Here is a 26,103-nt window from a genome sequence, read left to right as displayed (position 1 = left end):
CTATGCATGTGTGCTGTGTATATGTATTATGTATATAACTGTATGTTGGATATAACTGTATAAATACGTGTGTATTTATACATAAATAGGATATAAACAAAATAACCCAAATATACTATGTACACAGAAACTTTTATTTTGGTAAATGTATATAACTAATTATATATACTAATTACGACATAACATTGCATGTGATACATGTTATTACTTCTAGGGATGTGCACCAATACTCCGAAGTTAACAAATGATCAATAATGGATGCAACACATGACATGACTTTTTGTTAGCTTCAATATCTAGAAAACAAGAGCATGTCAAAATTGAGACTTCTTAGAATTTGAGAACTTTTAACTTCAATAATTCTTTCTTGAAGAGCTTTCCATTCCCTGAGTTTACAATATATGTGAAATTTTATTAAAAGGACTAAATGATCGTGTGTATTTCAGACATCATGTGACAGCTCTGTAGCATTCTGCTGTTTGCAACATTTATCATTAATACTGCATACTACAATAAATAGTAGTTAGTATACAGTGTTTACTGTGTGCGGTATTCAGTAAGTAGTCAGTTAGTATTCCTCTCCAAACATAAGCTTGGCTTTGGGAGGGACAGACACTTGCTTTTGGTCTGTTTGTGTTTGTGTGTTGCTTGGCTCTGAGTTGCGAGTTATGTATTAGTCGCAGGACAGCGTGCTATTTCCTTCGAGATGGCGATAATTGCAGAGAGGTCAGGCTATGATTACAGGCTGCCTGATGCTCTGATGTGTCTTCCTCTTTCTCTGGCGGTGTGTCAGTAGCTGCTCAAGTGGCTGAGAGCCTTTGGCCATTCCATTGTAAAGATGGGTGTGTGTGTGTGTGTATCTGTTTTCATGTGTATGTAGTGTTTTTTTTTTTTTTTTTTTTTTTTTTTTTTTTTTACAGCTTGTTTCATCTTCTCACTTTTCAGGTTTTTTTTATGGTTAGTCTCGTGTAGCCAGACCTTCGACGGAATGGCGAAAGGTCTGGTCTTTATTGAAGCTTATTCTGGCAAATAACCACGCATTTAGACAAGAAAAACCAAGTCACTGTCACGGAAAACGAGCTATCAATCACAGTTGGTTTTGTTTTTATTTTACGTTAAGGCATGGATTTATCCGTGGTAGATTATTACGCAATAAAATACATTTAAATAATGGGTAACACTTTATTTCAATAGTTTATTTCAATGATAATGTTTATGTAAACTTCTTACACTTTATTTTGATGGGTCCACAACATACAACTATATGGTAAGTATATGGTAACTGATTCAACTAACCCTAAACCTATCCTAACAGTCTGCTCTGAGAGTTAGTAGACATGTAGTTGCAAAGGAAATAAGAATTAGAAGTAGAATTAGAAGTTCTGAATATAGTTAACTATCTCTCATTATCAAGTAAAAAATGTCAAATTTCTTAACTTAAAATTAAGACGCTCAAAAACTCTTACCATCATGGGAAAACAATTACATTTTTTGATCTATATTTTTAAAGATATTATTATTGTCATTATTATTTGATTATTTTATGCTTATTGCAGAAAAAAATAATAGCAATTAAAATTTTTGGATCTGAAAAATGGAAAAAGCTTATATAATAAAAGTACAAATAATAATAATAACAATAAAAATAATAATCATCATAAAAATATCTCTATCTATCTATCTATCTATCTATCTATCTATCTATCTATCTATCTATCTATCTATCTATCTATCTATCTATCTGTCTATCTATATAAATACTTTTATACACAGCTTTTACTATTAAATTTAGTTATACTTTTACACAGAAAATTCATCATTCTTTAAGATTTCAATAAAAGTGTAGTCATTTTATGTCCATTTAGCATAATGATTTTTTAATCCATTCCACATTTACTCCCCAAAAATAAAAAAATAAGTCTTGGTGAGTTTAACAGTTGAGACGTGCTGCTGATGATATGCTTCAGCTTGTGAAACTTTATGATATTCCATCAAATTTTGTGATCGGTAGTTACAAAGTGTACTTGTTCCTTGCAGAAAACACTTCTCTCTAAATTTATAGGAAGGCTTTAACTATACTGTGAATTAGGACGTAACCAGTAAAGCATAGTAAAATCAGTGTATTACCTGCATTCAATGGCTTTACAGAGAAATCACAGGCAGCTGCACTGGATCATGTCCTGGGACTTTTACAGAGGTTATCACATGGCTCTGTCCCAAATCCTAGTGAATCTTATCAAGAGCAATTAAAAACAATGATTTTAGCTGAATTTAAACTAAAGTTGACTGAAGCTGCATTCACACTGCAGAACTTGATTGGATTTCAATTCTGATTTGTTGACCACACCTTATTTTTTTTATTTCATTTTTTTGTTGTTGTTGACCAGTTCACATCATTTTTTAAAAGTTACCCATATCTGATATCTGCATTTACGTTTTACACTTGGCGAAATAACCCAAGTTTGATATACTGACCCCTAAACAGGGTTGCCAGGTCTGTGAAATAAAACCAGCCTAATCGGTTTTAAAGCTAAGACTCTGTTTATACCAGAAGTAGTCTGCTCTGTCTTGTCTGTCAGTTTCCTCTGTGCTCCGCGGTGTATTTTTCACTGCGGTGTGTAGTGAGAGAGAGGCAAGGCTTGTCGGACATAGCAACAGTAACTGAGGACAGTCCCATTGTGTGAGCTGCTAGCTGCTTAGGCCTTTTGTCTTCGAGAGTAAAATGTCTTTAAGCCTTAAGCTGTGGTCCCCAGACAGGTTTGGTGCTGTTGGAGAAGTGTAAATGTGTACATGCATGTATGTTTCAGCAGATACTGACAGTCACATTGACAAGTGGGATGTGTTTGGAAAGCGAGAGCTTACTGGCGTGCAAGTGTGTCCATATATACACACACACACACACACACACACACACAGATCGCAGGCAGTGTTCTTCAGAGAGACACACTTATACTGCTACTGAACAGATGGCCTCCTAATGAACACTTGTATGAAGTCCTTCAATTCTTTATCATCAGTTTACCATGGGCGCAGTTACTTTCATATATATTCTGCCTTTTAGTTGAATCGTGTCTCTATAGGCAGACTGTTAAAGTAATGAACTGGATACTGCATAGCCTTTTTTATGCTTGAATAACCATATGCTAATGACCATTTTGGGGAATCCATTAAAAGACCTCCATTTAAAAGCCCTATTTTTGTTCTTTTATTAGGAACATGATGGATGCAAATCAAACAATATGCTAAAAAGGACAGATAAATCTAGCAGCACTGCTAGATCACTCCCAGATTCACATTATGTAACACAAAATGTGAAAACATTAATAAAATGGATAGTTCCAGCTGGATGTAAATAACCGTTATAATAATGTCAAACATGCAACAGTGCGATACTGTATTAAACAGTACACTCTTAATAAAAGTGTTTCCATAAAAGGGGTTTTTCAAACTGATGCCATTGAAGGACCCCTTTCATAGTACCTATTATATGTATTTACATATGTATTTAGGCATAAAAATGTATGTACAAAATCAACAAATGTAAGATTTTCAGTGGTAAGCAACTGACTAAAACTATCTGTGGGCCATCCTAATTGTTGAGCCCTGGAAATGATATCACCCTCAATATAAACAGTATAGCAACACCATTGCATGAGATATAATATAATGTATTATATATATATATATATATATATATATATATATATATATATGTATTATATATATATATATATATATATATATATATATATATATATATATATATGTGTGTATATATATATATATATATATATATATATATATATATATATAAAATATAACATATAATGTCATCATGCCACCCCAAAAATTAGCTCCTTTTAGCTTGCAATGCCAAGGTCATGGGTTTGATTCCCATGGATTCACATGTACTGATAAACAAATGAATGCACTCGCACACTGTATCGTGCTTTGTATAAAAATATCTGGCAAATTAATAGATGCAAATGTAATGCGCGAAGGTGAGTTGCATGTTGCAGTTGCAGTATGTGACACCTGTCTCTCTCACCTGTACATGTATCGGTTGTTTTAATGTGATAGCGTGTGTGTGTGTGTGTGTGCGTGTGTTTTTGAAGACGTGCTGCTCTAAAACACTGCTATAACTGTGAGTGATTTTATGAGCGTGCCAGAACACCCCGCCAACTCACGGTTTCCCAGCGGGCCGGGCGGCCGTTCCAGCACGCTCCATCTGGGGAGAGTGTGCATCATGTGTTGTGTAAATCAGTTTGCCTTTACAGTATGTGGCAGTATGTACAGCATTTTGTGATCTTGCAATCCACAATCCCCAGTCAGGACTGCAACAGTGACAAAAAACATAAATAAATAAATAAATAAATAAGTAAAATGTAATTAAATCATTAGAGAGAGAAAAAAAAAACTACCCAAATAAATTCAATTTGGTGACGATAATTAAAAAAAAAAATCACTATTTGGTGACAGATTGGAAAATTGAAAAGGTAAATCAAGGGTGATTATGACATTTTATGAAATTCATTTTCTGAGAACAAGTTTACAAATCGAAAACATTTTTTTCCCCTGCCCTGGCAGTCAGTATCTTTGTTATTTTGTGCACACTTTACACAATAGCGAACAGTGCTGCAATCTCCATTTCACAAATGAATGACTCTTATGAGCCTTTTCTTTTAAAGAAGTCGTTTGATCACTTTGAATCAGTGTAACATGTGACTCACTCATTCTCAATCATATAACATTGACTTTAAGCATAAATACTGCCACGTTAAAGGGTTAGTTCACCCCAAAATTAAAATTCTGTCATTAATTACTGACCCTCATGTTGTTTGAAACCCGTAAGACATTTGGAGCACAATTTAAGATATTTTTTATAGGGGCTCTCTGACCCTCCATAGACAGCAAGGTAGCTACCACGTTGTCACACACTACTCTGTTGATCATCTTGGTACTTTTCTGGACCTTGGACATGTGTTGTTGACCTTGGTAGTTACCTTTCTCTCTATGGGAGGGTCAGAGAGCCCTCAGATTTAATTAAAAAAACTCTTCAATCGCGTTCCGAAGATGAAGGAAGGTCTTATGGGTTCAGAAGGACATGACGGTTAGTAATTCATTTTAGTAATGAATTTTCATTATTGAGTGAACTAAACTAACCCTTTCAAGATGAGAGTATGTGGTTTAAGATACAAATTCTTAACAGACTTTTTTATTGTAATACATGGTATTCTACTGGATAAATTATCCAGTATTTGTCTATTTATTTATTAACTATAATTATTATTATTTTTGCTTATTTGGGCTCAATTCTAAAGTTGGACTGACTATAAAGATGAACAATAGAAATAAATGTGTAAAATGGTTAACGAAGCATAGATTCTTAAAAAAAAAAGAAAAGAAAAAAAGAAATCAGGGCTGTTGATTTAAAGTTCCCGTTTCACGCGCTTTTTTGAAGCTTTGATTGTGTTTACAGTGTGCAATATAACATGTGTTTATGTTTCGCGTGTAAAAAAACACGCAAATTATCAAGAATAATCAGCTTCTGAGGAAGCTGTCCTCAGCAAAATGTGCTGCACATAGTTTTACATGTAGATTATAATTTTCGGGAACCGAGTTGAACATAAATTGTAAACATTAATCTCCAAGTACAGCGTCCCTGGGAAGCCCAAACAAAGATGATTGAACTCAGAGATGAAATTAACAGCGTTTCAACGACATGGCAAACACAAACGCAGCTCTTCCTTCTTCTCCGTTGGAGCGCAACAAGACCACGCCCCCTTTTTGTGAATTCATGCAAACGTGTCGTTTTTTGTAGGCGAATTCTGTTAAGTAAAATATCTCGCTTGGCATTGAACTTTGAGCTTTAGAATTTTACAGATATTATTTATACTCTAACAACAACATTACACACTAACTAAAGTTTAAAACATGGAATAGCGAAGAAGGGGACCTTTAAAAATAATAAAAAAGTAATTAAAATATTAACAGAATATGTCCATTAACTAATCAAATGAATATTTGCAGTGAAAGCTCCCATTTAAAGATTATACAAAGACTTCTACCAGTTGAATAGACAAAAAAAAAAAAATCACTTTACAGGTTAGTATAATGTTATTATTATTATTATTATTATTATAAATGTGTGGTCACATTAGTGCAATTTCAGTAAAATTGTCAGTCTTTTGAGAAGCTTTTTTGATTCCTATTGAAATTACAGTATTTCACCTGCAAAAGTTTTGCAAGCAATGGTAAATGTGACCGCACCCTCAGTCTATAATTTATCTAGTCTGCACCAGTCCATACAGCCTCACACAAATCATGTTCTTGCACTGTGTATTTTTTTATTTTTGTTTATGTTGTATATAATTGTGGGTCTAAGAACACATTTGTATTAGTATTATTAGCTCACACTAAATAATTAAGTGACATACTGCCAAGTATGGTGACCCATACTCAGAATTCATGCTCTGCATTTAACCCATCCAAAGTGCACACACACACAGCAGTGGGCAGCCATTTACTTCAGCGCCCAGGGAGCAGTGCCTTGCTCAAGGGCACCTCATCTCGTGGTATTGCCTGCTCAAGACTCAAACCCACAACATTAGGGTTAGGAGTCAAACTCTCTAACCACTATGCCACAACTTCCAAATGATGGCCCTAAAACAGTCACTTGTCTTCTATATGTTTAATTTTAGGATCCAGTGGCTGCCTAGTCATTCTTAGTCTTGACTGATGAGCTTATAATGCAGCACTATTATAATTCACAGGATTGTGGCTTTTTTCTGAAAATGGTCAAGGGCTTGATGAAAATGCTCTGTGTGTATGTGGCTGTGCTCTCTCATCTGTAAATGATATACACCAGCTTTGCAAAGACGCTGTGTTCTGTAGTTTAAAGGTGGCGTCTCACAAGGCAACTCAGAATAAACTTGATTTTGGAGCGTGATACCAAATCTATCAGCTGCTTTTGCTGAAATCTCGCTCTTTTCTGTTAGAGATCTGTCACCCTCACCGATTAAGAATGAACAACCGGGGTGACAGACTAAACGCCTGCCTCCGACGTTTCTCTCCAATATATTGTCACAGAAATGAACTGCTGTGTTAAGTGAAAATTTACAACTGAAATAAACTGAGTCGTATTGTCCTAGAAAGTACATGTCATGTACATGTTTCATTCTCTCTTTTTTATATTTGTTCACTGCTAACTTTTGGTAAGATTTTAGATAGAAGACTCCCAAACTATAAAACGTTTAATTAAAACTGTATTTTAAAACTGAACCAAAGTTTCAACAAAGATTACTAGTGTGCATCTTATGAATATTAAACCTAAAAAAAGCCCATCATATAACAATCTGTATAACCTTTTATTCTCTTTCTCTCTCTCTTTCTCTCCCTCTATCTCTCTCTCATACACACACACACACACACACACACACACACACACACGCATTGGGTTTCCATATTTTATGTAGACATTACATAGGCAGAATAGCTCTGAAACCGTACAAACTGTATTTTTTTATCCCCTTAACCTACCCCTACTCATACTATTTTCGATTTTCAAAAAACGTCATCCTGTATGATTTATAATCTGTTGGGGACCAAACCAAATTTCCCTACAAGGATAAAATTCAAAATGTATTTGTATTACTATCCTTGTGGGGATTTTTGGTCCCCACAATGAAGGGGATATCTCAACCACACACATTTAATAGACAAATGTATTTCGGCGGGCCTGTAACTCTGTTTTGATCCGTCAACACCCAGAACCAGAGCTGTCTGTTATATAAATTATACATAACCAGTAGCTCTTGGTTAAGTTTCGGCCTGTGTGATTTAGTGGAGGTGTCTATTTACCATTCGAGTTCTCATGTCACATTTGCTGCTTTTTTTTTCACGTCGGTTCATCTCAGAAGGTCTAGTTCTGCTCAGTACCCTTATATTACCCCGAACACACATCCTGCCGCTCCTCAGACACTTCTGACGTGACATGAAAGGCAGCTGAAACATGCTGTTCTGCTTTGCCGCGTGAGAAAGCACGTAGAAATGCTGCATCCCCCTCACCACTCGTTCTGCTCTCCATCTGATATTCCCAAGAATCACACCAGTACTCTTGCCTTGCTTCCAACCCCTCTGTCAGCACTCAGCCAGGCCAGCTGACATGTTTTATGGGAATAAAGCCTCTATGTAAAAGAGACTCGGCTAATACATGCTAAGCCACACCTTCAAAGCGCTGCATTTCCTGTAAGGCCTGTGAAGGGAAACTGAGCTTCATTTAAGATAAATGGTGCCAGCTCTGTGAGAAATCATCTGGAAAAGTTGTGTTTTTAGGAGCTGGGTAAGGGAATTTGGCCTGACAAAATGACTGGCAACCAAATGAATTGATTTCTGCCTGACATTGGGCTTCCTGTGACCATGTGTATAATAAGTATTTTGGAAAATGGATAAATGGATGAACCATTCTGCTGATATTAAAAAGACTCACATGGAAACAAACTTTCAGGAATACTGCATTTGATTGTTGACTCAACTCGGTTCCAAAGCTAGCCAACACAATGTGACGCTACATCACTGCTTGTTGGGGGGGAAGTGTGTTTGTGAGTTGTCTTTTAAATCTTGATGCTTTGATTGCAGTAGCAACCTCTGTCCTCAAGCACAGAGTCCAGATGTACAGCATCTGTGTTTTGCTTTCTCGCCATCTCAAAGGACACCGGCTAGAAGCCTGTTCATTCTCAAAAAGAAGCTCTGTACAAACATACAATAAAAATAGCTGAAAAGATCACACGAGACGCACAGCGTGAGGCCATGCTAGGACTGTGCTCTGACGCCACAGTAGAAATCTGACAGCTTGTCAAGATAAGAAAGTACTTGAGTAATGCAATGTGACAATACATTCGATACAAATTAAAAAACCTGTGAATTGAAAAGGAACAGATTATTCAATTCTAAATTTGATTCATCCCAGTAATCAAAAATGGCAAATGCAGGTGGCATACTTTTTTGGGTCCTGCACCATCCATTGAGATGAATGGGAATGCTAACGGATAGCTCTCCAGGTATTATAGACCTTGCAAGAAACCTTGACTATAAGTGAAGTGCAGGAGGACAAACTAAAGCAGGACGTTACAGTTCTTTGCCTTACTGGGACTCTGATTTATGTGGATACAACAACACAGCGTACCAAGCCTCTCTCAAACTGATGAACGAGCCGGCAGGGCCAAAGACGACTAGAGAAAGGCATTTGTACAGGAAAAGGACTTTAAAAGTTTGAAGGGTGATAAGACGGAGGAGGAGAAGGGAGGTGAGAGGGGAGGACAGGAATCGGAGAGGTGTAGGGGAGGGGAAAACTGAGCAAACGCAGAGTTGTGGAAGAAAAAGACACATGGAAGAAGTGAAAAGAGGAAACATAAAGATATTGAAGATTAAATCAACCTTGAAGACGGAAGAGGTCACAAGAGTAGTGTAGAGTAGATTTATATAGCGCTGCTCCATGTGTCATACATTATCCATACAACAGCCTCTCTGGAGATCTTTACATATGATAAAAACTAAAGTGACTGGAGCTGTGTTTATGTGGCTGTTCGTACGCTCGGGTTAATCTCATGAAAGCCGGTCAAGAACATGTTTTGATCATATTTCACCCCCAAAATCAAAAGAATATTAAACTGTATAGGAAATTGCTTAAAAAATGAAGCCAGAAAGTTGAGATGTGAATGTGGTGCACCCTTTACATTTACCCACAAGTTGGTCCAAACCTGTATGAATTTCTTTATTCTGCTGAGAACAAAGGAAGCTATTCTGAAGTATGTTGGTAACCAAACAGTTGCTGGTAGCCACTGACTCCCATAGTATTTTCTCCATACTATGGGAATGAATGGCTACGGTGTGAGTAAATGATGACAGAATTTTCTTTTTTGGGTGAACTGTCTCTTTAACCCTCTGGGGTTCTTCGGTCATTTATGACCCGAAATTTTTTTTTTTAAAAATGTTACAAATCGTAGCTTCATCGGAATGGTCCGAAACTTGGTGACTTTTTTGGTACTTGGTATATGAACACCCAAAAAAATTGGGGACAGGATTTTAAAAGTCTAAGTGGTCGTAAAAAAAATAGTCACACTCAGGGTCTTCGGGTCAAAAATGACCCGACATAGGAAATGAATGGGAAATTTGCAAAAATATGAAAATACTGAGTTTTTTTGTGTGTACAATCTACAAATCAGCCACGATGCAGAAAAAAAGCATACAACAGTGAAGGGGTGAATCTCTAAAACATCAAGAGTGCAAAACAGACAAAAAAATTCACACACACACACACACACACACACTTATACACACAAAAACACACACAAATGAAAGTATCATTGCAAAAGCTAATTTTGGGAAATGTGTGAAATAAAAGAAATTATTCATCAATGTAAGAAATAAAGTGCACAGCAATAAAAGCATGAGGCTGTAAGCCATCAAGGTTGCAAAATAGACACACTCACTCACACACACACACACACACACACACACACATAGGGAAATATGAGACTGGTGAAACTGTAACAGAGATATGTGAGAATATGTGAAATAAAATCAATGAATCAAATAAAGGGGAGACATTGGATCCAAAATGCAAAAGTCACACACCATGTCTCTCTCTTGAACACACACACACACACACAAACACACACACACAAGCACGTGTGCACGCACGCACGCACACACGCACAAACAGAGTAAGGTCAAAGGATGGAATTCTTCCCTAGTAACCTCCAGGCCTATTCGAGCGACCCAGGCCCAGCGTGACACTTTTTTTATTTTTCTATTTTCCATTTACATGTACTGTTTGAAAATGATTATACGTTTGCTGTTATTTTTGTTTTTTGTTCATAATTGCTGTTGGCAATTTTGAAGAGTTACTGTTCATTGAATTGCAAAAAATAATTTTAATGGAAATGTTTATAATAAAAGGTAAATAAAAATATGTTATGATTTAAATAATGTCATTTTTTTTATTAAGTTAGAATTAAAACAATGGGTAACAAAATGCTTTCCATTTGTTCTCTTTCTAGTGCAATGTTCAGGTTTGACTGTATTATAAAGTAAAACTGGCACTTGAAATTACCATTTAAATCAACCAAACAAACAAAAAAAAAAAAAACTTGACAAAAATAGTCTTTGAGAATCTGTGATTATATATTAAAATCCACAACCTGAAATAAATAGGCAAATATGTGCAAAAATCACTAGAATTCACAAGCCTTTCTACAGAGAGCTGTACATTCTCTCTAGTGGTAAAAATGTGCTATTGCATGATAAAAATGCTTAATTTGTCCACCAGATGGCACCAATCTAATTTCAAAAATTGTTTTCTATAGGCCTTGGCTGTACTTTAAAATAAAATACAGCATTAATAAAAATAAAAATAAAAATACATATATATATAAATTTTCTATTATATTCAATGGGAAAAAATGGATCATAATTATTGCATAAAAATTCATTATTCATTATTATTATCATAAAATTCTCTCAAAACACAAAAAAAAGAAAGAAAAAATATTATTGAACAAAAATACATTTGATTGATTTTACTGAAAAAAAGTATACCTGAATCCCGGCCTCTGGGTCATTTTTGACCCGAAGGTCCTGAGTGTGACTCATAAATGAAGAACCCCAGAGGGTTTAAGACTTGTTTCAGAGATAACTTGAAGCATGTTGCCAAAATTGTGTGACATTTGTGCTACAGCAATTTTAAAACTGGGTTACTTCAGTTCCCCACCACTGTACATTTTAATTCTATTCAGTAGGGATGGGCGATACCACTTATTTTGTTTTCGATACGATACCGATGATGATCGTCTATTTCGATACCGATACAATACTTCTAAACTGAACTTTTACATTATTAGATGTATTAAATTATTGAATTACTAAGAGTACAATGGGTAATAATACCTACTTTAAATTTGAAATGCATTTTAACATTCAATATGCCTTAATTGCAACTTACTGTTATATTTTTGTTTACACATGATTAAAATATGTTTACTGTAGTGGTAACCAAGGAAATACAAATACTATAGTTAAACTATGGTTCATTGTCATAAGGGACTGCCAGTAATAGGCTGTTGCCTGCATAAAATGCTGTATGATTTATATTAACAATACAAAATTGAACATGAGCAATATAAACTTTTAACATTCAAATTTAAATAAATGTATTGCACAAACCAGGGTACAATTTCAATATGTTTATTGTGAAATAACTCAAACATGTATGTTTTGTTTCTGCATTGTTCTGGGCTGTCGTTCTCAAAAAAATCAACGCTTTCTTATTATAGGCTACTCTTGGGAAACGCAGCTCTATTTGTCAGAAGTGAGTGAACAATCTCTCTAATTGATTGTTTCTGCGGCTGCCTTGCTAAATTTTAGTGTGTTCAGATCACAGACTGTATAAAACAGGTTCAGATGAGCAGGAAAAAAAATCCCTCCCACACAAATATTTGCTAGCATAAGTTATTCATCCAATTTAATGCTTATTGTATGCATTATTTTTGTTAATAAAAACAAAAAGAATGGTAAATAAAAACATCTTAGTATCGCTATTTCATATTAATTATTGATACTTTCGATACTTCCTGATCGATTCGCCCATCCCTACTATTGTTCCTGTAGCTCAAGTGGTAGAGCATTGCGTTAGCAAGCAAGCGCAACGTTGGGGGTTCGAATCCCTGGGAACACATGATAGGTAAAAACTGATATCCTAAATGTACTGTAAGTCGCTTTGGATAAAAGCGTCTGCTAAATGCATGCATTTTAATTTAATTTATTTTAATTTTACTATTCAGGTCTTTATGTATTTATGGAGCGTGATTTTGGACCAGTGAGATTTTGCATGACTCAGCAGAAGTAGAAACCAAGTGATGAACAAAACCATGCTGCTAATTGAGACTAGTTAGAAGTTTTATTCCAGACTTTAAATTTAATGGATGAGATCTGTTAAGTGGTTAGGACCGGGGTTTTTTTTTTTTTTTTTTTTTTTTGGCAATACACTAATGAGTATTTGATGAGAAAATTGGCATGAAATAATCTCATAATGTAAACGAATCTTAAAAATCTTCATATGCATTAAGCATTGATTTTAATTTCTTTCTTTGTTTTGGGGAAAATCATGACCCAGACATGATTTGTGAGATTCACCCACTCAGTCTAGCTTAATAGTTACATATGCACAGCAGAGCAAACCGTCTGGTTGTCCATGGTTACCTGTTTTCTCGAGCTTATTGGTCACACAGCTAAAAAAGACCACCCAGTTTTTGACTGTAGGGGGACCTTTGATGTGGTGAGGGTAAATGTGTGGGCCATGGGTTTGAAGCCCTCTTAAAACACACTTGCACACTTTAACAGCCTCCAGAGTGGCGTCAGTGTATGTAGTCAAAGGCTTGAGTTACACACACAACTAACATTCGGATCGTGTGGACAATTTATTGGAAGAGAAATAAGTGCAATCTGGACATTACACTAATGCGTCTTTTTAAATTAAACTCAGTTCATGAGTAAAAACAGCAACAGTGTTTCCGTGGGGCTCCCACACAGTTTCTGTATCTCGACTCTAGAGACTCTGGCCCTCTAAGCATGACATTCATTCTCACCCCCGCATGCAATGAGAAACCAACGGATTGAGCAACAGCGGCCGAAACAAACCAGATCCGTTCAAATTCCCCGTACTTTTCCCCATACTAGTCATGTGAAGTCCCGTTTGGGTGGAATAAGTGGCTGGATATGGGAGCGCTCTCAGTATTGAATGCGATGACTCAAGCCCAGCTCAGTTCAAACAGATGGCAGCTCTTAACAATGGATCAGAGACACATAGATCTCTGTGTTCTTGGAGCCCCAACTGAGAACCCACACCACCTACACTGCTCTGTAGCTATGCTTCCAGCTTCAGTGATGCCTGTGAGAAACACACCTGACAGCAGTTTACACTGTTCATCTCTGTCCACCAGAGCTGTGGTCATTCGGGGTGAGAATGAAGCTCTTTAACAAAGGATTATGCTACTTGGCATTTCTTTTACTAACACTCTTATCCTCACACCATCAAAACCTTGCTTAATTTTCACCTTGTTTTGAACAATTGAGTAACAATAGTGTTCCTGTAGCAAAAGTGGTAGAGCATTGCGTTATCAAGTGCAATGTTGTGGGTTCGATTCCCTGGGAACACATGATAGGTAAAGATTGATAGCCTGAATGCACTGTAAGTCACTTTGGATAAAAGTGTCTGCTAAATGCATACATTTAATTTAATTTAACAATTCCGTGAAGTCTATGATATCTTTGCTAACTGTGACTTGTCATTTGATTTGGTTGTATGGATTAAAGCAAGGGTATTCCATTGAATGTCTAAGAGGTACGGTCCCATTTACACCTGGCAATAATATCTGTTTTGGGCAAACCAATCAACCAGAACACCCCAGACCACTGTAAAGGATTGTGTATTAACCTGTCAATCCATTGTAAATAAACAAAATGTGCTGTATGTACTTTTTGACTCTGCTAAAGGATTAAAAATACCATGATATGTTTGCAGATATTTAGGAAACATGCCAAGTTTACATACTTGTTTCTTAGAAAAACAGGGCTTCTGTCAGTTATTTGGCTTTGTATCGTGTGTTCTGTGTCAGAATGTCTGTTTTTGTTGTAATCGTTGTGATTCTGCACACTGGCAATTAACCTAATAGTATTTTGACACTCCGGGTTGCCAGTGTTTGGATAACTCAGCGAATGGAATCCATCAAACAAACTGAGTCAGAGACCCAGAAAGCCTTGGCACCCATCTAAACGGCTCTTTGGCCAGAGGCATATTAAAACACAGATAATTCAGTTCTTTGATTTAAATTGTGTAAGGCTCATCGCTATCCGTTTTCACTAGTGCTCATTCCTAGTGCGTGTCTTCAATCTGGCAACCTGCATGAATGTTGAGTCTGAGGAGGAAGGGACAGGAAAAGATAGCTGCTCAACTTAGAAAAAAATACATGACTGTCACACTAAATAGTATAATATACTAATAGATATATATATAATATGCATTTTATGATGAATGCATTAGACAGTATAAGCACATGCAATTTGCATTATAACAAATGCCTGCGAAGGGCACCAAAAGTCTGATAAATGCTTTTATTAAACTTAAAGCATGATGAAATCCTTGTTTAATATTGACCAAACATTTAATTCAAATATCCAATTAAATGTAATAAAAAAAATTAAAAAACAAAATGCCACATTTTTTCAATAGAAATGCTACAGCCTCTTTAATTTCTTTAACAAAAACATGTGGACAACACAGCCCTTTCCAAAATCAACCATGGTTTTATCGAAGTTGTTTATTAATTTTATTTTGTGTCATTTCTTAATGCTTGAGACTATAAAATCAATCAGACAACGAATAGCCAAAGGTAACTGTCTAGGGCTACAATTGTAATTTATAAATATTATATAGATTTATTTACTTATTTGATTAAAGGTCTATTTTGGCCCTTTTTAGTAGGCTTTTTTTTAAGGAGGGGTTAACAATGCTATTCTGCTTAGGGCACCCATTTGACCAGGAGAGGCCCTGGCACAACACAACAAAAACTCGCCACAATGCATTGGACTCATTTAGTTGTGTTACGGTTTGTTTACATTGTGTTGTGGAGATTTCGTTGTGTTGTGCACTACTGGGCCACCATGCAATCCGACATGTATCAATTTGAATTTGTTTAATAATATAGAATACATTACAAGCAGTATTGTTTTCTATTTTTATTAGTATTAACAAATTACACAGTGTAAACTCTATACAATGCAAGACCAAATGCACAAATTCAAGGTTTTGAGACATGCCAAATATTTTGTGCCATCTATTTACATTCTCTTTATGATAAACTGTCTCTTATATTGTAGATATAAGGACAGTTGTGTTTATATATATATATATATATATATATATATATATATATATATATATATATATATAGAACTCATACTGAAAAACCTGTTCTTCTAACATTTTTAATGCATATCAGTGTCTTATATATTGTCAGTCCAGTAGTGAAAAAGAGTGTGTCTCATTAGTCAAAGAGACTGAAATAAGCTTTCTGGGTCTGAGCAGCTCTCTGAAATTATTTTCCATATCAGCACCACTGCACAGGCCCTGTGGGGGAAGAAATCGGATTTTCTCTCCGTTGTGCCAATGGGAAGCATCATGGGAAAGGGGAGCAGATTGGATTGTAGGGAGATGGGCTGACACAGCTGTGGGCGGCTCTTTATATGTGTGTGAGAGTTTGAGAACGTGGTGGATGAGGCGGAACACAATCTAAATTCTGTGTCACTGAAAAAGACTCGGGATTCTGAAATCGGGTCTAGGTGAAAAATGTTGAGAGCTGAGAGGCACAAAGAAAAACTATTTTTATATCTCCCTATTTGAATACTTTCTGAGCCGGTGTATTTCACATGCTTTAGTTTAACGTGTGAATGAGAGAGAAAAGACTAAGTAAAATCAAGCAATCACCCAAAGCAAGTTTTTTTCTTACCCAGTCATGACATCTTTTTAGCTCACAGTAAAATCTTGCTCGTCCATCTGCTCTTCCTAGCAGCACATTTAACATCAGATATCATCTGACTGACTGTGATTTTGTCACAGCATTTTCAGTGAAGAGAGAAAAATTATTTCAAGGAATTTCAAGTTAAAATCTAATGGAGGTTAATAATTATAATTCGAACTGTATGAGTTTGAACTGTTTGAATTACAATTATAAGCATCCAGACGGCTGTGATAACATATCTGCACAGGAATATTTGATATATATACATGATTCATTTCTAACCTCCTCAGACAAAACTAGTTCTGTCAGAATATGTCTTCAGAGAGTTTGTGCTACTGGTGTAGACAGCTCCATAGATGATATTAGGATCATTCTAGTTTTGTTTCCCGCTCTCAGTGTAGACAGGATTCTAGCTGGTGGAGAAGAAGAGTGGAATTGAATAAAGTGAGAGTGGGATGAAAGAACAACATGAGGTGTTTGGAGAGAAAACAGTGTGTAGCGGGAGTCCACTCCTCTCTGCGCCAAATGGCAGGAATCTGGCGTGAATCGCGGCTCCTGTGAGGTGATGTATGCAGTAAAGCTTTCGGGAGGCTGAGACTGAACTGACATGGGTTTACTTGGCTGCTGTGTCTCAGCAATTAGGTAGAATTTAAAAGCATAGTTAATCTGAAATTGATTCATCTTTTATTCAATATTGATTTGATTTATTTTATCAAATGTATTCACCCTACCTCCCCCCACTTTATGTTGTTATTACAATAACAATATATTATTATTGTGCTGTTTTACTTAAAGAGTTAGTTCACCCAGTAATCAAAATTACGTAATTAATAACTCACCCTCATGTCGTTCCAAACTCGTAAGACCTTCGTTTATCTTCGGAGCACAGTTTATGATATTTTAGATTTAGTCCGAGAGCTTTCTGTCCTTCCAATGAAACTGTGTGTATGGTATACTGTCCATGTCCAGAAAGGATGGATGCGTCTCCAATATGCATTAATCCACAAATGACTTAAGCAGTTAACTTTTTTAATGTGGCTGACACTCCCTCTGAGTTCAAACAAACCAATATCCCGGAGTAATTCATTTACTCAAACAGTACACTGACTGAACTGCTGTGAAGAGAGAACTGAAGATGAACACCGAGCCGAGCCAGATAACGAACGAAAGACTGACTCGTACTCGAACGGAGGTCTCACTGGTTTGGAACAACATGAGGGTGAGTTATTAATTACATAATTGTGATTATTGGGTGAACTAACCCTTTAAAACCTTCTTAGTCTTGTGCTATGGCTGATATAAAACAGTATGGACTGCCTACATTTCATTTTGGTGAATGTATGGGACTGAAATGCCTCTGCAACTGTAGATTGATCCAAATAGACTGACTTTACACACACAATCCCAGCACAGAAAACGTATGCTCTTCTTGAAAGCTATTATTGTTCGAGAGAGGCTAGACTTCTTGTCATGGTACTGCTCATTCCGGCCCTGTTATTTACAGTTCCCATAAAACGTGTCTTCTGCAGAGCTTGACATCCAGACAGCCATCCATTAGCCTGTTTGCCTGAGGTTCGAGCCCCTATCAGTGAGTGATCCATGAGTAAATAGACCTTTAGAAAAAAGTTTTTTTTTTCGAAGCTGAACCCCAGTGCACTCTAGGGTGAGGTTGACACACAGCAGGTATTAACGCACATGTTCCTGCAATGTCTTCATCAATACTGACAGCTGTTTTGTTTTAGATTTAATTTCTTTCACACTTGGTTCATATGAGTTCAACTGGTGACTGTATTAACTCTCTTCTACAAGCTCAAACCGTCCCTGATCATTAAAGTTTAGCTCTTTTTAAAAATGAAAGTTCATGATTTACTCACTCCCTATGACAAACCTGACTTTTTTTTTTTTTTTCATTAAAAGCAACAACATTTTGATTTACACAGCTGTTTTCCTGAAAAGCATGAAAGCATGATAAAAGAATGTTAATGAATGTGCACTATATTCGATTTCATATTTGGAGAAAATCCGATTGTAAATCTCCCCAACCACTATAGCTCTGAGCCTTATTTCTGGTTCTGCATATTAAAACTTAATGCATGACAACCAATTGCGTTGAGCCTCATTGAAGTCAAACATGCCAGGACGTGTCCTTATATGCACCATGTTTCAATATGATTGTATATTATGTTATTAAGTATGCACTTGCTATTTGAAGAGTTTTCAACCCACATTGAGACTTGTGTTGACTCACTGAGGTTTAGTTTGATTTATCCCCTTCTTGTTGGCTCAGTGCATGTCGACAATCAGGGTTCAAAAGTCTCATTAGTTTTGGTTGAAGCTATGTGTCAGTTCAGTTTACATTAGACAATAAATCTTGGACAAGAAATACTTGTCACACCACCCTCTTTGATTCTGAGTTCCGTGGCTAACCACCAAGCCACTGTACAAACACTGGCTGCCACCTCACACACACACACACCGCCTTGATTTCACCACTTCCTCTGCCCTTATCATTTTGTCACTTTTTTTCACTTTATCCTACTCTTCTCTAAGTAAACACCCCTCTCTCTCTCTCTCTCTCTCTCTCTCTCTCCATTCTTCAACACCCACTGACGGACCGCATCCATACTCAGCTGACAAGAACGCACTGAGTGTGGAGTGTCAGAACCATGTGCAACCGATCCCTCCTCTTTCTTTTTTTTCATGTGCTTTCCTCCTCTTCCCACATGAGTCCTGGATTCACACCAGCTTGACTCACTTTGGTACTGGTTAGTACCGCTGTCTGACCAGCCCCCTCAATTTACATGCTCACCCACTCACCAACTCTCTGTCACACACACACACACACACACTCATCCAGATTGGCCCCTGAGGGTCCCTCCACTTCCCGCTCTACAAGTCCCTCCAGCATTGTGAAACAGGAGCGCCATCCCAGTTGTCTACAAACCAATAGGAATGTTTGGCTACCAATTCTTTTAATGTTTTCAAGATGGCTTTGACTCTTATAAGGAAATCCCCCAAGTTTAGTAGCCATTTGAAATTCCTGCTCCTTTTTTACAGCGAGGAAGTGTTTTCTGAGTCACGGCGTGTGCCCCAGTCTGTCCGAGGCTAGGGAGCTTGGAAGAGAGCTTGTGGTGTTACCTTTCGCTACACGAGTATCGTACGAGGTGCCGAGGCTCTTATGAGAGTCTGAGGTTCTGCTTTCTTGAACTCCACATCTAACATCTGTTTTCTATAAAGGATAAAGAACAGAGGACTCAAGTGACCCTTACGGGATGTTTTTACTGGGTAAGTCAAAGTCAGACTGTTTCCCAACTAAATTACTTTTCTGCTTCTATTCTGATCACTGTAGCCTGTTGAGGGCGGTTGGCATGGAACGCAGTGGTTACTGAACCAGGACAACTGTTTCTTTAGGATCCTTACTACTTCATAAGGCATTTTCATTTACTACCGGATGGCTGATTAGACTATTTATACATAATTTAGTCTTGACTTGTTAGTTATTTCTTTATCGTTGTTGTCAGTCAGTCTGAATTACTCTCAACTTTTAAGGCAGGGACTGCAACCTGCATGTTCATGTGTTAACCACTTCTAGACGGTAATTCAAGTTTGAAAAGTGTGTATGTCTCTATTTCCAACAGTGATGTGGTATGAGTCCATGGTTAATATGAGCAATCCAAGCAGTGAGTCCAAACTGACGATGTCATGTCTAAGTGTTACTTACTGCCTTTGACACAGGCCTGCGATCAGTTATTGCCCTCTAAGGCTTCACTCCCCCAATAGAAGACAAACTGCTCCTCTTTCATCAGATCAGTGTTAGAGAGAAAGTTAGCAACACCCCAGACCGGATCAACCCACAGAGCGTCTGGTTTGGATGAGGCCATGCTGTTCTCACTCATCTTTCCCGTTCTTGCCATCCCCATGACAACAGTACCATCGGACGCCTCCCTCTGAGCTTGACTAGGGAGCTGAATGAATCTTCCTGCCTCCGTTAACGGGTGGCAGGGCCATGGCATCCACTGTGGCTGCACATGAGATCCAGTGTGTACACATAGGATGTGCCAGGATCCCGCTGGTTATTACAAGCCTGTGGGTGTATGTGTGGTTCCTGTGGATTCAAGGATTCGCTTAATCGGGTGTGCACTGATGTCGGCATGCTTTTCAGATATAATGGGATTTTTTTAATATAAAATGATATAATAGGATTAATCTTTGCTGTCATGGATCGGCATCGATTTTGCTGCACATGACCTGGATTTTTCTGAAGCTTTCAAGGTAGCACCAGACTGGCATGACCTAAGATGTAAACAGTGTTGGGTCAGAAAAAAAAGGGAACATTACGAGTGTTGGTGAGCCTCGTCTTGCTTTTAATAACCTTCCAAATAAACCCCTGGTCTGTGTTCCTCTCCAGAGCTCATTTTTATTGGCACCCAGCCCTGGTTGTGTGTTTACACCTCTACCCATCAGCTCGGTGGCTTTTTCTTTAATAGGAAATCTGCATTGCGTTCCAATTTAGCATTTTGAATGTGTGGCTGAGGCAGTGACACTGACTTGGTGTTTGTTCTGACTATAGATTGTCCAGACAAATGAATCAAACAAGAGGTGGGGTAATGCTGATTTAGGATTATGTAGTGAATGTGAATGTGTGGGGCATGGGGAGTGGTAAAGTCTCTATCTTGTCTTTCATCTGCCCAGTGTCTTGGTACGGCCAACATTTGTCTAGTTGGATACTATGAAGGGCAGGACAGAGAGTGGGTGGCTGTGTAAAGTTTGTAATTACAATACTCCTCCTGTTAGTTCCCAAGAAGGCCACTTCCATTTCTCTCCACCTCCGGTTTCCTGGATGTTTATCTGTCAAAGTGGACATTAGTGTTTTTGCACATTGTTCTTCTGTGATCACACTTGATTGCCTTTGACATTAGAGTGGCCTTGTTTTGCTCTGTTGCGTGGAGTCCGAGTGAGACATCTATTCATGTGTTTTGTTTGGAGCCTCGCCTGTTCATTTTTGTGTGTTTGGCTGTATATGATTGAAATATTAGCTCATAAGCTTGGTGTACTTAACATTTTTAGTAAGGCTGCAAATATTTGAACAGTTCACTGCGGTGGTCACTGTTTCTGTTGTGTATTGTAAACTATAACAGAATTAAGGTTATATTTTTCACAGTTTGGCAAAAGTCTGGTCCACTTTACAAATTATTCTGCTAAAAGACATGATTGAACTTCCATTCACATCCATTCATAGTGTTTTCCTGCCTTTGGGCTGAGATGTTGGGATTGGCTCCAGCATTCCCATGCGGCATATGTATCCAATACCACAACTTCAGAAGATAAAAGTAATTTGATCTACAATTGGAAAACTGGGAGTACAATTAAAACCATGCTTAATCAATCAATCAATCAATCTCTCTCTCTCTCTCTGTAGTGAACAGTAGTTCATCAAGCAGTTACAGGGGTGTTGCTCTGAGCTCAGAAAGGACTCACTACATTTTGTAGTCACCATGCAATGTTCTTGTGTAATAATGATGCAGTCTGAGGCCAAGACTACAGGATATACGATGCCAGACTGAAGATTTAGAGTCAAAGGTTAAAATGCTGATTTACTAAGGTTGTAAATTTTGTATAAAGTGTTAGCTTGTTAAGGTCAGGCTTGTGAGGATCTCACCATTCTGTCTCTTAAAATCATTGGTTGAGAATGTGTTTTTGCACATTCTTTGGACCCACAAGAGAAAAACATGTCGACCTTCTGGAGGGTGTCAGACTGATGATGTAACTCTGAGGTCGAAATGCAGCTGATTATTTTTATTTTATTTTATTTTTTCATATACAGAGCGTGTGAGAATAAGATTGGAGAATTCCAGCAGGACGGAAGAAGGTACCACAATGAAGAAGGCTGCTGGCTGAAATTAAGAGAAAAAGAGAATAGGGTTCAGGGCGAAACTAAGTCAGTGAGAGTGAACGACAAAAGAAAAAAAAGAGGGTAATGGAGAAAGGGGGAGGAAAAATTGGGAAGGAAATTCACAGGAGAGAGAGAAAGAAAGGAGAGAAAGATAGGGAGTGCATTCATCTGTAAGATGAGATATCTGTCCAGTGATGTGAGGTTATCTCTGATACGTATCCCAGGGCTAAACTATAATATGTATGTGTGTGTGCTGAATGGGTGGTGTTCACTCTTGGTTGTGGAGAATGAGTGGATCTGGCAGACATTACTGACCAGACATGCTTCCTGGGCATAAGCAAATAAATTTTATATTTGTTGCTTACAAAAGCAACCAAAAAGCTAGTATCAGCTTAAAACACATACCATCTTACAGCCCTTTAAGTGGCACAGATATACTAAACAGAGTTGTTTGAGGCACTTTGTAATAAAGTTAGAAGATATCCTAGTGAATAGCAGTATATTCTACATTTATTTCAGATTTATGTGCCATTAAACATTAAGTAAAAAAGCAAAACGTGGTCAGTTAATGAATATGTTGTTCTAATGCCCTTTCCTGTATACGTTGGTGGCTCATGGCCAGAATATTCAACAATGTGGACTAGACCAGTGTTCCCCAATCCTGTTCCTGGAAGTACACCAACAGTACACATTTCAGATATATCACTTATCAAAGTGGTTCCCAACCCTGGAGGGACCCCAACACTGCACATTTTGCGTGTTTCCTTTCTCTGACACACCAATTTTGGGTCTCTGAGTCTCTATTGATGTGTTGATGACGTGAATTGGGTGTGTTTGAGTAAGGAGACGTGCAAAACGTGCAGTGTTGGGTGCCCCCAGGACCAGGGTTGGGAGTAACTGACTTATTTGACCCATCCATTTCAGGTTTTGGAGTATCTACTGAGCTGATGGGTTGAATCAGGTGTGTTTGATTAGGAAGAGCTCGTAAATGTGCAGTGTTGGTGTGCCTCCAGGAATAGGGTTGGGAAACACTGCATTAGACTTTATGCTGATAATCAAATTCTGAACAAGCTCCAAAAAAAAGCGAAGAGTGTACAGACAATAGGGATTGCGTTATTAAGTCCTTTGAATCCTTATGCTCAGATATGTCCACTGTCATGCTACAACACAACACACCTAACCCACTCCACCTTCCTTCCCCTCTTTACACAGGCAGTGGACTGATGGGGAACTCCTCAGCCTCCTTCATGGGGACTTTCCTGGCCAGCAGTCTAGGCTCTCCTCCCTCACATCCACCGCACCCCTCTAGACCACCGTCCTCTCCCTCCTCTCCACCTTATCGCGGGGGTCCTCACTCCAGCGCCTCTCAGATCTGGTTTCCCCACTCACATGAAGGTAAGATGGCTCCATTCCACTCATCTGTTCATTCGTCTGTCTGGATATGTGTCTATCCATGTGTTTGTGCCTCTGGACTTTCTCATCAAGAGGAAGCAGCTCTCTCCTTTTTTATAAACTGCGAAATGTGCCGCCCCAGAGGTTTTCGGCAGTGCAGAAAGGGGACAAAAGTTCAGCCAAAGAGTCTTGTGGTCTGTGATGTGCATCAACAAGAATTTATGTGCGCAATGTGCAAACTCAGACACACACAAAACATTGGATGAAGAACAAGCTAAATGGTCAACAACATTGCAGCTGTCGTGTGAAAGCCAATGTGGCTTTTCTCACCATTCCTTATACTAGCTTGGCCTGAGCCACACCCGGCCCCAGCCTGCCAAATCAAGAGCTGGCCTTCTTCAGCGCTGGCTCCAGATCCCTACAGATGACAGGCTACTATAGCTCCGCAGAGATAGCAATATAGAGAGAGACGGCAAGAGTAGGAGATGCCCAGGCATGCCCAATGCCACTCTGTACTTATTCACACATAAATCCCCTCTGGGCCACGTCCAAATGTGCCAAACAGTCATAAACCATTAGGAGTTCATCCGTGTGTTGTTTGTGTAATCCTCAAACTCAGCTTGTCTGAGTGCAGCACTATCCCCATGCCTGTTATCACCATACCCCAGTCTATTTTCACTCTTTTCTCCACATATCCTCCCTTCTGGTATGGCGGAAGACAACCCTGTTCCATTTGAAGTTCACACTTAGAGGAGGTGTGTGGAGATGACTTACATTATTGTGCTTATCAATCATCCATATTGAAGATTTTTCTGGTCAAGGACCACCAATTAAAACAAGTCAAGTTCAGTTTTCAGACTTAAACACAGGTTAAATGGTGCCATAAACCTCACAAACCAAGGCAAATACAGAAACTCATTCTTTCTGGTTTGTCTTAATATAGAAGCCTGGTAAACTGTTGGCAGCCCAATAAAAGCCTGTGAACCCTGACTCCGGGATATTACACAAAGCCAGCCAGTCAGAATGCAATTTTGTGAAACCTTTTCCCAGTTTTATGTGCAATATGCATCAGATGGTCAGTGGGTGTTACTTCTAAGGCAAGGACTAGTAGAGGACTATCTTACCGATATTCAAGACATGACTACCCAGAAATTGCCCATGTGTGCACCACACAATGTGACAGAACATGCACTACCTGCCAAGCCATGAAGAGACATAAATCCAGAGATGTTGGTTTGTTCCTTTGGCCAATGGAACATTGATCACGTTCCCAAAGAAGCTGGACATTTTTATTAAGAATGATAATGATAATGGTTACGTTGCTAAGTAATAAGGCTGATTATGAGTGGGATTATGATAGCAAGCTATTATCTGTATTGCAGTTTAATTGTGCAGAACGTGGTGTGAAAGTGATTGAATCCTGGCTTGCCATCAGCATCGTTCAGCTCTCTCCTCTTTAAGATAATTGCAAATTGTCTTTTCTTCAGTTTGCATAAAAAAGCAAGTGATCAAAATGAGAAGCACAATTACCCAGCCTATTCTCTGCACCCTGTGGGACGGAGTCTCCCGCCAGCAGCAGCATAAGCATATCTGCAAGAGCACTTTGAAGATATCCTAAAATTCCTTATGCCTCAACGTCTGTGAACGGTATATTTTGGCATTCTACAAATCAATTAAACTTATTTCTGAATATTTCGTTTAGCACTGTGGGGTGAGTTATTGTCTTAAAAATATTTTCCTTATTTTTCCAGTATAAATTTACTTGGCAAGCAAACTGAGTATCATTAGTTTTTCATAGGATATATCTTTAAGTCTATTCAAACATATTTCTTGAATTAAGGATTTTACACCTCTTGCGAGCAAACATAATCATAAATCTAACAAAATATAAATATGAAAAATGTCAATTTGCAGCAGCTCTTTAATCACAGTTTTATGAATTTCCTCACTACTGGAATGCCCAAGGACACATCAGATGCTAATCTGAAAACTACAAATGTCTCAAAGACAAATCGCCATTCTGCAGTTGCCAAATACATTTTGCATTGGCATGCATTACATTAGTTGTTTAAAATAAAAGTACAATTCTGCAGTAACGCAATTGGATTAAGCTGGTATTAGATCAGTAAGAATAAACATTTAACTTCTGCAAAACTGCTCTGGGTTCCTATGGGACTTGACGCTCAAAGGAGTTGACTGCAACTGTCTTTAATCTACTGATGCATGACCAAATAATGTAATAAC

General features: G+C 37.9%; 1 protein-coding gene across 4 annotated transcripts in view; it reads left to right on the top strand.

Moving 5' to 3' along the window:
- Positions 1–26,103, top strand: part of LOC127952362 (BAH and coiled-coil domain-containing protein 1) — a 75,032-nt gene that overhangs the window by 18,562 nt on the left and 30,367 nt on the right. For 3 of the 4 annotated variants that reach the window (XM_052550745.1, XM_052550746.1, XM_052550744.1), the window contains exon 3: positions 23,680–23,862. In XM_052550745.1, the coding sequence (XP_052406705.1) occupies positions 23,680–23,862 (183 nt within the window). Of the gene's footprint in view, positions 1–19,336; positions 19,860–23,679; positions 23,863–26,103 lie in introns of those variants that run through there. The other variant, XM_052550747.1, reaches the window with a different exon arrangement.

The sequence above is a fragment of the Carassius gibelio genome, chromosome B3 (genome assembly GCF_023724105.1).
Source record: "Carassius gibelio isolate Cgi1373 ecotype wild population from Czech Republic chromosome B3, carGib1.2-hapl.c, whole genome shotgun sequence".
Classification (NCBI taxonomy): Eukaryota; Metazoa; Chordata; class Actinopteri; order Cypriniformes; family Cyprinidae; genus Carassius; species Carassius gibelio.
This window is presented reverse-complemented; position numbering and strand designations above follow the sequence as displayed.